Genomic DNA, 13,147 nt, shown 5'->3' with positions numbered 1-13,147 from the left:
AACAATTGCGCGTTCGTGCAACCGGAGCTCACCAGCCGCCCGATGCTGAGCCGGCAGGCAGCGCACGTTTGTTCGCGGCTTCGAGGTGCCGTCCGTTCATTCAGACGCAACATTCTTTTGAAAACTCGCAACCGCAACAGACGCGAAACCTCGCGCTCGCGGCCACCGGAATACTACGGTCTGCCGCAGTTTCAAAACCAAAACGCCTCGGCAAAAAGGAAACATAACGTTCCGTTTCAACGTCCGCTATCGTGTGCATAAACGCAAAGTACGTGCAGAAGTAGAGCGCATTTTTGTGTGAGTGTTTGATGAAGTGTATTTTTGGAGCAGTTTCTACGGTGAAAGATCATTCAGTAGTGTGTCTCTGGGAATAGGTAAAAGTGGTGAAGCAATACATTTGCTGGAACAAAAGCAGGAAGCCGCATCGAGTAGAGTGTGGTGGGATAAGCCGTGCGGGCTCGTCTAGACCTTGGCCGCCGGAATCGGCTGCAATCATTGCGAAGGTTCATACCAAACATAACCGACCGTGACCGTGGGACGCGCGTGAGCACAAAAGTGCCAGAAGTGTGTTGCCGCGTGTCTGCAGCAGTGCAGCGAACAAGTGCATCCAAACTGCACGGTGAGTGCATCGTTTGCGTGTGTTGTGTTTTTGCCAGTGTGTGCAGCAGCAGCAGCAGCAGAAGAAAGCGGTGTGCATTAACAGCGCACTTGGGAAGGTGGTAAAAGTAGAGCACCCTTCAATCGTTCGCATTTATTAACAACACTTGGCGGTGGCAGTGTGTACGTGGAAAGTGTGGTGCAAAAACGGGGGAAGCAATAATCAATAAAAGTATTGCTCCGAAGAAGCGAAGATCAAGCAGAAGTGAATAAAATAAAGAAAAATAAGGTGAAGCAAAGAATCCCTTCGAACCGAGCAAAGTGTGTGTGCATTTTTGTGCAAAACCGCAATTACAACAAGTGGATCAGCGAAGCAAAAAACGGAAACTAAAACAGAAGTGTCCTCATCGTGTGAAAGCAAACCAAACAAAGCAAGTGCATCTTACGTTGCATTGCAAGAAATACAAACCTCAGTTCGAAAAAGTGAATCAGAAAAAGGTGAAACAAACAGCAGCAGTAACAACAAAACGACCATTTTTATCAGCACCCAACGGAAGTGCTGCTGTTCATCGGTTCGACGAAAAGAGTGAGTTATCCACTGTTGATTATCTGCTAAAGCAAAACATAAAAAAGATAAAGGCAAACAGGAGGAGGTTTTCGTCCGGTTCTTTGTTGTTTGTGGAAATGATTTACGACGCGTGGTTCTATTTTTACCTTGCGAAATTAGGAGTTGCCTCTTCTAAAAGTCAGCCAAATAATTGATGAGAGGCCGTTTTTTTGTGAAAGCAAACAACAAATTGAATTACCTTATCAAAACAGCAAACCGCGGTTCCGTTATCGGGCAACAACAAACAAAACGCAACAAAATTGGGACACGCGACAAACCGAAGGTCGAATTACAGTTAACGCTGTACTGTGGTGTGTACTGTGCGCATTTTGTTTTTATTTCTCTTTTGCGTTTGTCGTGCGTTTGGGTCGTTCTTACTCGCCGGGCGGACAGTTGTTGCGTATGCGATTATTGATCCCGCCATAAACGCGGGCACGCAGTGTGTAATATTGCCGAGGACGATAACGCCGTGTCGCGCAATCACAGTTGACACACTGCCCTTTGCGGGCCATCATCCTGTGAGCAAGGCGTGCGAACCCTGCATTTACTAAGCGCTTGCTAGTGTGCTCGTCGTGTGACAGGCCGGCTGTGTTTGTGCAACAGAAAATGTAAATTTTCTCACAACACCGTGCGCCCTGTCAAACTGGTTTCTGACATAAGCGGAACGTTCTAGAAATGGTTCCAAATTCTGTTGATTATTATATTATCCCACCCAAACGCAACACATCGACCATATCATCATTGCCGTGGCCAGGTGGTTGTGTGGGTGGGTGGCCTTATCAATATTCCTTCCCCGAACGGAAAGGCCGTTGGCCGATCGATGAGTTGACAGATTCTTGTGCTTTTTGTTTGGGGGTTGGCGACGCACACATTTAACTCGCGCTAAAACATGACGCGTGAACTATGACCTCGTTCGACCGTATCACACTAATAGACCGTACCGTGTTTGGTTTATTTAGACCCACGTCCTTGCTCCCGCGTTCGACCCTGCGAGGGCTGACCTTCTTTCGTGCAGCTTTGCTTGTGTGCGGTGAGCGATTTGACGCCGTGTTATTAGATCATCCCCTGTGACTTCGATAGGACGCGCGAGAGTGTGGTTGTGTTTGGGGATGATGAAATATAAAGCACCACTTTCCCAGGGTTCTGGGCGTGAGAGCGAAGCAGAAGAAGTCCCCCACATCGGAACGAGAGCTCTCTGCGTTACTCACTCACAACAAAGCCACATGTATTGCGGGTCTGACGTCATCGGCGGGTGTACCCGTGCGCCCGGTCAATGTACTTAGAGAGCGTGTCGATGGTGCCTGTAGAACGTTCCCCGATGACGGGAGAACGATTGCCGGGACAACAACTTTCTGGTCTGATTTTTCCACCTTGCCAAGATTGCAAAACAAGGTGAAATTGTTCACCTTTTTATCACACACAAACACATCTTCTTCACACAAAATGGTGATTCCTCGTGATTCGGTGCTTTGTAAGCGATTAAGAAGTGGGGGGGTGAGGCAGCAATCGGTTTCAGTCCGATTTCATCATCATCCCTTTTTGGCGTACTTTTGTGTGTTTGCGATTCATTATTTTTGCTGACGAAACAGTTTTCGCGCTGTTGCTTTCGAGTGTCTGTCTGTGTGTTAGAACAGCAGAAGAAAATCACCCTTTTAGGGGTGCCTTGTTAGAACATGTCCGAGCGTGTTTTTGAACTCAAACCCTTTCTTGTGCAATGGGGATTGATGGGAATTGCGTGGCCCTAGCCAGGGATTAACAATCAAAAGAAAACTACCAAACTGGAACGCCATCACCAGTTCCAGAGTGTTAATTGCTGTTTTTTGTTTTGTTGGCCAACGATTTCTTGTTCTACTGCTTTGATTTCCCAGGATGTTTGTTTTTGGTGCTCTCTATCTCTTTCTCTCTCACTCGCTGTCTCTTAACACCTTTACTACTACTACTACGTCGCAAACGCTCCAAAACGACACGCGCGCTCGCGATCAAGGTCGGTCAGCGACGCCATTTGCGCGAATCGATCGAGCAGGCATATCCTCTTCCTTCTCCCGCCCCATCATTATTCTAACCCACCCCGTGTGGAGGCTCTCAGAAAATCATCCCCCACCCCATTTTGAACGCTAAAGGTGGTTTACCTCGTGCAATGCCAACCAAAACAAGCGCCACCTATGGGAGGGATGTGCGATAGAGAGAGAGGGAGCGAGAGCGAGACAGGGAGACAGAGAGGAAATAAATTTAAAAAAAATAAAACAACACCAACAAACACCTCAGTGTAGCAAACGATCGAGTGATCGTGAAACGCTCAAAAAATTTGAATGTATTTAATCACGATGAACTTGTTCTTGCCTCGTTCTGTGGATTGGGCTGGTGGAGGGGGGGGGGGGTGTAAAGCGCAGCATCCCCTTGGCTGGGAGAAGGAGGAGAAGCAGGGGAGCGGGGTTGGGACGGGGAGAAAACGGTAAATAATTCCTGACCCGCAGTATATCGCAAGCGCATCTCTCCCTCTCTCACGCACACGTGATAATGGCGGCAAAATAATAGTAGGCCGCGATTTCCGAATGACGTAATTTTGACGAACGAGTTTCGGGGATGAACTTGGGATGCCTGGGCAAAGCATGCCGTGAGATACCTGTGTAGTTTTGGTGATCGTGATGCAAATGTGGAGTGGTTTTCTTCGTAAGATGTCATCATTCGGTCTAAAATGATCGGAGGTTATATCAACTGGTTATTTTAACTGGGCTGGTCTTCGCACGGCCTTATCGTACCATATCAGGGAATCGTTATCGCTTGAGTTCTGTGTATGATTCACTCCAACTAAAGCTTGACAGCTTCTGTATCTACTAAGAATATAGGATGAGTCACTCATTACACTCAAAGGGAAACAGATGACGGTATCCTGGAAAGGTAGAACGGAAATCCCTTGCTCGCACAATAGGTTGCGCAATTTAAGTTCCTTCGCAACTTCATCGTGTCGTGTGGTCTTGGTTGCAAAATAACACAAAAACAACCAGATTGCGGCGCATATTATGCATCACTCTGGATCAACAACAGAGCGATCAGCGACGCAAACATAAATCCACAATCTGCGTACTGCTTTCGTTTGACGGCAATTCTCTCCCTCTATCTTCCTCTTTCGCTACGCAGCAATCAAATTGGGTAAAAATAACCTTGCGATAGTGACGATGTTTCGATGCTGATAACATCCAAAAATCCCATCCAGAAGTCACTGGGTGCCTCACGCACCGTCGACCACTATTACCCTGGCACCACGATTGCTGTTCAAGATTTCTTTCTATCGGTCTGTGGTCATCGTGCCAAGATGTAGGAGTCACTCCAGAGCGGGCGTGCGCCCGCTTTGCTGATAAGTTTTCGATTCATGAATCGTGTTTGTGCGAGCCCCTCCGGGAAGGACGTTGACGCGCCATGCGTCACCACCCTGGAACCGCGAATGGCGTGTCACACCGCCCTGGGTTGCGTCATTTCCTGTTGTGCTTAGGCAGGCGTGCGTGATAATCGTACGATTGTGTTTACCGCGTGGGAGACACCACCGGTTGCGTAATGATGCTGATAAGAGCGAATTTCGTTGTTTTCGTCGTCTAATGCAACCGCGTGCTTCGGGATCGAAGAGTTCCGGATATCCATCTTTACCTCCCCCAATCTCGCTCACGAGGCAAAACGATTGGCGATTGCAATCAATAACAGTCTCGGTGCAGTCGGCTCGGCGATGCGGACTCTGGACGTACGAACGCACGTGGACCTCGTGGATCGGAAGCCACACAGCGCGGATCTGATGACGGAGGTTTGGCGCGTTGCGTGATCGTGTTGTTGCCTCACATTACCGAGCGGTGCAAACACGTTGTCACATGTTTCGTTCACGTGCGCAGCCCTCTCGGTGAAGTGTGCAGGTTGTTTATTGTTTGCCTGCTTTTACAGCTAAACTGCGTTTCAGTGCGGTCAGTTAAGGAATGTTGATTTATTCTTTGGCGTCTGTATTTCTTTTTCCCGGTTGATCGTGCAAATATATTATTGATTCGATTATTCGTAGCTCAGGTGACAGCTGGCTGTCAAATGATGAAGCATTCGGCTCGGATTGAGCTGTCAAAGCGATACGCGATTACTAATGGTTGTTGTCTTTTTTTCTTGCAGATGCACTAAAACTAGGCTCGAGCGAAATTATTATGATGGTGGCGGACTTTGTAACACGCCAGCAGAACGGTTCGCCGCTGAACGGTGAAATACCCGGCCAAAATCACAACTCCAATTCCAATATGCCTGGTGAGTGTTCCGCCATTTTTTCGATACTGATACCTTGAGTGCATAAGATTGCTCACCGGTCAAGAACCATAATTCGCGACCCCTTTCTCCTTGTGGCTGTGGGACTGATTGGTTTTGTTCTTTTTCTCTACCTTCGTCCCTCTCGCTCTCCGCAGCCCACAGTGCCTTACTGATGAGCAACAACAGCAGCAACAGCAACAGCTCCGGCCGTGCCAGCCCGCACACCTCCTCGGAGTCTGAGTTCCCGCAGAATGGCTACGAGCTGGCGGCACACCTGAAGCGCAAGGAGCTGTTCTCGCAGCGCAAGCAGCGCGAATTCATCCCGGACAACAAGAAGGACGACAGCTACTGGGACCGGCGGCGACGCAACAATGAGGCGGCGAAGCGATCTCGCGAGAAGCGCCGCTTCAACGACATGGTGCTGGAGCAGCGTGTCGTCGAGCTGACTAAAGAGAACCACGTACTGAAGGCACAGCTGGACGCGATCAAGAGCAAGTACAACATCTGCGGCGAGAATTTGGTCAGCGTCGATCAGATAATGGCCACGTTGCCCACGAACGAGCAAGTGCTCAGCTCGACCAAACGCGTCAAGCTGTCGAACGGTGGCAGTCAGGGACGGTCGAGCTCGCCGACTGGTTCCACGATCGGATTCCCCCTCTCGCGCAGTCCCTCGCGACAACCTCAGGCTACCTCTCCCTCGCAATCGCACGGACGTGCCTCATCCCCGCACAGTCCGCCAGCTAGTAATGGAACGCCGCATCTTCAGCAGTCGCTGTTGGCGGTTGTCCAGAACGGTCCTACCACGACGACATCTCCCGGAGCCTCGTCACTTCCATCGTCCCAGCAGGCACCGGTGATTCACCCGAACCCGAACGTGGAATCTCCACCGCCTGCAGCGTCCGGTTCTTTGCCCACTGTATCTTCCGGTGGAGCTATCCAGCACACGAACGGAGGACCAGCCTATCTGTCACCAGTCCACGCCATCTACCGGAACGGTGCAATCATCGAGTACGAGCGGGGCACGGAGGCTGGCAGCAAGTTGTCGGTGCTGGAAGGTGGTAACAGTCGCAGTCCTTCCCAGATTCGACTGGAGCTGATCGAACGCAACCTGGACGATCATCACCATCTTCAGCAACAGTTGGCACAGCAACAGCAGCAGCAGCAACACCATCATCAGTTGGCATCTTCGTCCCAGCACCATCACCACTACAGCCATCATTCGCGGGAAGTGATTCGGGAGTCGGTGATCGATCACCATCACCCCGCCCACCATCACCACCCTCAACACCACCATCAGCCTCAGCATCAACCGCATCCACATCAGCAACATCTCCAGCAGCAGCAGCAGCAGCAGCAGCAACAGCAGCAGCAACATCCTCACCATCTCCATCAGCGAGTGTTGCTGTCGAACGGTGACCTGGATCGGGACGAGCGTTCCCCCTCGCCCACGTTGACACCTTCGGCCGCGCCCCGGTTCGGCTCTCCCACCACCACTACAACCTCCTCTTCCGCCCCGATCTCATCCACGTCTCCACCGACGATCATCTCCAGCACGAGTCCGGCAGGATCGCCACCGGCCCATGTCCCGATTGCGGCTCATGCACACTCGCATCCCTACCCGCTCCACCATCACCACCACCACCCGCACCATATATCCGCACACCATGCCCACCCGCCACACTTTGTCGTGGGTGCAAGCTCTCCCTACGCGAGTTCAGCGCTTCCCGCCAGTGGATATCCGCTGACGGCTGCAGCTGCCGCAGTCGCGGCCTATGCTAGTGGAGCCGGTGCTCTGTACGCGTCCCCACCCCGGCCTGAAATCACGAGCGCATTGCTGACCGCAAACGTACTCAATCTGAGCCGACGAGCACCGTCTCCGTACGACTCGAGCCCACCACAAACGGCCTCTTCGACAGCTAGTGCTGGTAGCACGTCAGGCGGTGAAGAAGAACCAGAGCGCGAACGGGAGCTTCACGAACATGCGAACAGTCTCCCGGTGAAGTTGCGTCACAAGTCACACCTCGGGGATAAGGATGCGGCCACCGCTCTGCTAGCGCTACAGAACATCAAACAGGAACCGATCGGTCATCGGTCGAGTTCACCGGCCTGGGACGATGGTGACGGGTCGTCGGACGAGCGCGACTCGGGCATCTCGACGAACGAGTGGCCCACGAAAGCGGAGCAGAAGATGATGGTACCGCTGCCGGGATCTCCCCCTTCGGCCAGTGCCTCCAGCGGTAGTGCGTCGTCCGGCGGTGCGATCGTCACTACGGCGGCCATGGCAGCGGCAGCGGCAGCAGTAGCGGCGGCAGCCGCAGGCAAGATCACCTCCATCCCGGCGTCGGTTGTGATCAGCAAAAAGGCGGAAGAAAACATCCACCTGCAGTCGAAGCTGGCCCGGCTCGAGTCCGAGGTGGCCACCATCAAGAACATGATGATCTCGAACACGACCGGCAGTGGGTTCGGTGTGACGGCCGCCGCTCAGTAGCGCGCATCGCCACCAGACCTAGGGCGAGTGCTTCGCGAGCGACCCCGACGACGACGACGACTCCACCGATGATGACTGAGAACTGACCGAGTACGGGAGGTCATCGATGCGAGTGTGATCTAGTTCCTGTATAGTAGTGCGACGAACGAAGCTGTCGTCGGCAAGGTAATAGCCATCCACAAGGCGTCCCATTCCCAGCGCGCTGCTCCAGGTGTTGAGTGGAGCTTGAGGTTCTCTCGCACGCGCCCGCAGCGAACGAGGTGCAGAAAGAAGCAAGCAAGAAGCGGCCCCATTTATGTTAGTGGGTTAGTTGATCGGTTGGAATGTTTCTCGGCCGATCGTATCGTGGTGATGGCGGCGTGATGGAGAAAGTTACGACAATCTGTACGCGCTCGCGCCAAAGAGAAAGGCGAAGCAAAGCAACTAACCGGCTCGACGGCCAGCGCCCGAGGAGATCCAAGGAGAAAGCTGGTAGCTGGTGCGTCGTGCCTTGCGTGGAGTCCGGCACCGATTCGTGTGAGGTTGCGTTTTTGCTGGCCCGCTTCTCTCGGCTTTACGCATCATTGCCGTTCGTTGCGGTGGCGACTGTGTGTGCGCGCTGTGGATATATTTATTTGGAAGTAGTACGTAGGCAACGCGATGAAATGTGAATCAAAATCAAAAACAGACAGGGCAGGTGGAGGACTGTTGTACAGAAGAAGAAGAAGAAGGGAAAAACACAGGGTGTATAACACTATAAAGCAGAACTGTAAATGTGAAAACCGAACTACATCAATCATATTTATATCCATGGTAAGCTATATAAGGAAGAAGAAACACTGTATAGACCGATAGAAAGAGAGAAAAGAAACTATATATCAAACAGGAAATATAAAGTGTATTTTAAATGCTAGTGTATTACAAGGAAAGGAGAAGCTGTGTATGAAAAAAAGTAAAAAAACTGATAAAACATAAAGAAGAAAAGAAACACTCAGTCCACGTAAGATATAAGTGCATACGATATGCTGATGCAGATGGTTCTACAAGGGAAAACACAGTGTAAGTGTAGCAGAGATACGATGATGTTCTATTACGTTTCGTTGTCTTCAAAGAAGATGATCCTATCGTGCATAAACTGCAAACTGTATAAAGAAGGAGGAGATTTAATGGTAAAAGTGTAAGTCCACTTATCATACACACACACATGAAGTAACAAGTTTTAATTTTGTTAAAATAGCAACAAAACTCAGCAAAAGGAACAGAAAGGAAAACAAGCTAAGTGGAGAGAACAAACTAACAAACAAAAAATTGAACCGGAGGAGCAAACTTTTTCGGAAATGTGATATCGTAGGTTTGGAACTATTTTTACACACTCATATGCACACACACACTTATATAAAACACAAACATACAGAGAGTAAGATTTAAAGAAAGTACACCCGCCAAGGTATTTGAAAAGAGAGAGAGAGAGAGAGAGAGAGAAAGGCAGCTCGATTTCACCGTTTTTGGTTGAAACCGACGCGTTGTGCGGAGTTGTTTCGTATTTTTATGTGCTTTTATTATCACTATGTTTAACATAATTATTATTACTATTATCATTATCATCATTACTCCCAATGACACTTTTTTCTTTTCTACCTTTTTGTGCTTTTTTGTCTCTTCCTTTTCTTTCTGTACTTTCTTTTACCAACTTCTGGTGATATATGATGTATGTGTATGTGTTAGCGTTACGTTTCGTTTGGTTTTTACATTTACTATTTGCTAGAGGTTTTTTTCCTTCTTGTTTCTATAAATATATATATTTTTTACTATTAAAAGCTAGCAGCGTACCTTCGAGAAGGGGTTTTTGCTATGATTATGACTATGATCACCACACAGTAAAACAGCTATTAATTTGATTAATATGTTTTTCGATGGAAGAAAAAAGTTTCACCACGTGAACGCTAGTATGTCATTTGAGTTAACTGGTTAACAGTTAAAGCTGGTACGTGCGACTATTACTCTTGGCAGTAAGTTTATCCTTCTGTTTTTTTGTTTGGTTAGATTATGTGCAGTTTTTTTATTATTATTACATATACGTACCTTTGTAAGAGCTTATTATTATGGAGCAGAGATTGTGGAGACAGGAAAGCCGATGTTCATGTTTTAGCATGTACGCTCCAATATTATATAACCCTTCCAAATGAACGGGCGAAGACTACGAGAAGAATTGTTCTTTCTTTTATTTATTTTATTTTTATACAAAAACGGAACGAAAAATCTAATCAATAAAAAGAATGATGATGAAAAACAAACAAAACAATCAACTGAGAATATAAGATGGGAGAAAACATTTGGTAGAGAAAAGGCAAAGAAATCGAATTGAATGAGAACTGAAAACAGTAAAATTTTTGTAATTTGAGGGTAAAATATTATCAATAATTTGTTTGCCACTCTGTGGTCAAATTGAAGTTTTAGTAGTATTTCCACGTTCTACATCAGATACATTCTGTTATCTCCTTATTTTGCTATCTTTTTTGATAATTTTCTTAACAAAAATATTATTACTTTCATTTGAAAGTGTATCAATCCGTTGTGCATTTTTTCCACCTATCAGTAATTGTAACTTCTTTTAAAAATTGGTTAGTTTTGTTTGTGAAAACAACTGATGCGGGCCACATTATTCCTGATCACTTGAAAGACTCCTTCACTCAAGCCTACTTCAATCTCTCCTGGATGAACGCTGATGAACAGAACAGTATCACAAAACACGAAATAAAAGCTTTCGAACAAATCAACTTCAGCTGAAGTCGGAGCGGTGAAAACAAATTTGCAAAAGGTGATCGCGGTAGCAGAAGAAGTCCTCGTTTAGTTCTTTTTGACTATACATTTACACCTATCAGGAAGAAGAGAGAGAGAGAGAGAGAGAGAGAGAGAGAGAAAGAACAGCAGCTATTATAATACAATTGTACTGGTTGGCGTACCAATACTTCTTACATTACGAATGTTTACTGTATAATTTGTATCAAATTTACGTATGAAATACACTCACTTTTCCTAAATATTATAAAACTCGTCTTATGCTTATCCTCATTCTACTCCAATTTAAAGTTGAGAAATTGCTGCTTCTACCACTTTCGGCTAACAAGGATGAAGCCGCAATCGTACTGTATCTCGCTGTGGCCGGTGTAACCGTGTCGCGATCACGTTGCACCGTCATCGTCTTGGCCGCAGTCACATTGCACGAAAGGTGATGCGCGTGTCGTCTTGGAGCTGCTCGCAATCGAGCAAAACGTGTGCGTTCCATTGGGGGCCACTTACACCACGTCAGCCTCGATAAGAGGCTGTGGCCACGCGGAATCTTGCTCTCTCTCTGTAGGCGTGTTTTGGCGAACGCTTTCTTTTTCACCTCCGTACCTAGGCCTCCGAGCCTGATGACACGTTCGCCGAGAGGAAGCCATGAAGTGAGCCGTCCACACAGGCTTTCTTTTCCAACCATAAAATGTAGAATAAGCACTTTGCGGGCGGAGTGTCAAGAGTCGGTGAACTTGTATGGTTGGATTTTTAAATCATTTCCTTTGGATCTTGTATCTGAAAAACTCTGTTAGTCACTTGTATCAGAGTACTAGTCACCCTTAAAAGTGGGTTAATAAATACCATTAAACACACCCAGCTACAGGTGCCACACACCGACAACCTCTCCACTGCTATAATTTAACCGGGGCCAACGCAACATAAAAACAGAATTCAACCACCCCAAACAGGAACGCTCACACCACACTCGCAGATCGCTCAACCGGCAAGCGATGGCGTAAGCTGCTCCCCCTTAAGAGGACACCAACGTTGAAGGGAGAGCAGCAGTAACAAAACAAAAAGAAAAAAAACCCGCGTAGGGACGATTGGCGAATCGGCAAAGACCTTGTCCGGTGCCGTTGACCCATTTTCTCCCTCCCTGTTCAGTTCCATGCTTAACACTTCCTATACCCAATCGTGTATGGCTGACCACTCGGTGTGTTTGTGTTTAAAGTTGGTGGGATAGACCATTTCCCTTTTTGCGGAACAAGCTGAGAGAGGGAGGAGTTGTGCATGGAGTTTCGGATGTCCGGGGGGGTAAATATAGTTGTCGCGCCAAATGGGCGAATAGTGGGCGATAAATTTGTAGCAATTTGTACATTCGTTTGGATGTACAAGATTATTATGGTTGTGTAAATAAGGGAATGATCTTCTCCCAAAAATCGCTACTAGAAGTCTGGTAGTATTTATGGGTCAAATGAAAACTCATGAGTGGGCTGATCGAATAGAGCAGTCGGTAATGAACGGGGCATCAACACGGACTGGAATGAGTTCAAATCTCGATTTTGATTCGTGTTTTTCTGTTCGCAGAATTATGCAGTTGGAGCTCACCACCTACAAACAAATGATAAGAAGAGAGACATAAAGTTAGTATAAGTTGTTGTTTATTAATAGCTCAGCTGTACACTTCAATTTTTATAGCAGCGGAATCGATTGTATAATGAAGAGCTTAGCAATCGAAGCGTATTGAAGAGTATCCACGTGAGAAGGCTCGTGCTTTCATTTCAATATCGATTTGTAGTGTTGCACTTTTGTCTTTAAATGGTCCAAACTTTCTAGGTTTGATGTATTCTAGATCAGCAATTTCTAAGCTAGGGACTCTCAAAGTGTTGAACCGTAGTAGTAATGCCACGATCATCTAAATCATTCAGTCTGTCTCTTGCGACCATCACAAATGCAGAAGCAGCCGATCGAAGGTATAGAAAGCCTTCTGCTCGTGTGCATGTATGTGCTTTTTCGTCAGAGAAACTAGAAAGCGGAGGGAAATTTAGGTTAAGTGAACGACGAGCATTAAGCTGTGCCGCGAAACCAAACAGTGCCTCGTCCGTACGATCTGCTGTGCGGCGAGCGAGACAAAACCACAAACCACGGCTGCAGAAGAAAAATTTAGTAGCAGTTGTAGTGGTTGCAGTAGTGCTTTCTTTTCTTTTCTCCGCGCATACACCATGCGAGAAGGAGGAAAAAACTGGGTGGAAAAGCCTACCCCAGCTAAGAGTCGTCAACGGGCAGGAGAAATTGCACGGACTGTTTCGCGCTTCACTAATCTCGATCGTGCCACCGAGCCGTGGAAGGTGGCTTTTTTGTTGTTGCTCGTTTGGATGAAATAATCAGTATTTTCCACCACACAGTGGGTGGTGAAGTAATAATGAGAGAAA

At 47.7% G+C, this 13,147-nt stretch overlaps 1 protein-coding gene and 1 long non-coding RNA gene across 2 annotated transcripts; both read left to right on the top strand.

Moving 5' to 3' along the window:
* The first annotated feature begins 79 nt into the window (after positions 1–79).
* Positions 80–10,986, top strand: LOC118513988 (AF4/FMR2 family member lilli-like). Its single transcript, XM_036060419.1, has 3 exons — positions 80–1,183; positions 5,345–5,473; positions 5,629–10,986. The coding sequence occupies exons 2-3, from the start codon at positions 5,377–5,379 to the stop codon at positions 7,959–7,961; spliced, it is 2,430 nt and encodes an 809-aa protein (XP_035916312.1). The 5' UTR covers positions 80–1,183; positions 5,345–5,376; the 3' UTR covers positions 7,962–10,986.
* On the top strand, positions 978–11,793 carry LOC118513989. The gene is made up of 3 exons (XR_004906538.1): positions 978–1,113; positions 1,732–1,733; positions 11,773–11,793. It is a non-coding gene; the product is annotated as an uncharacterized LOC118513989 (long non-coding RNA).
* The last annotated feature ends 1,354 nt before the right edge of the window (positions 11,794–13,147 follow it).

The sequence above is a fragment of the Anopheles stephensi genome, chromosome 3, assembly GCF_013141755.1.
Source record: "Anopheles stephensi strain Indian chromosome 3, UCI_ANSTEP_V1.0, whole genome shotgun sequence".
In the NCBI taxonomy this organism is placed as follows: Eukaryota; Metazoa; Arthropoda; class Insecta; order Diptera; family Culicidae; genus Anopheles; species Anopheles stephensi.
This window is presented reverse-complemented; position numbering and strand designations above follow the sequence as displayed.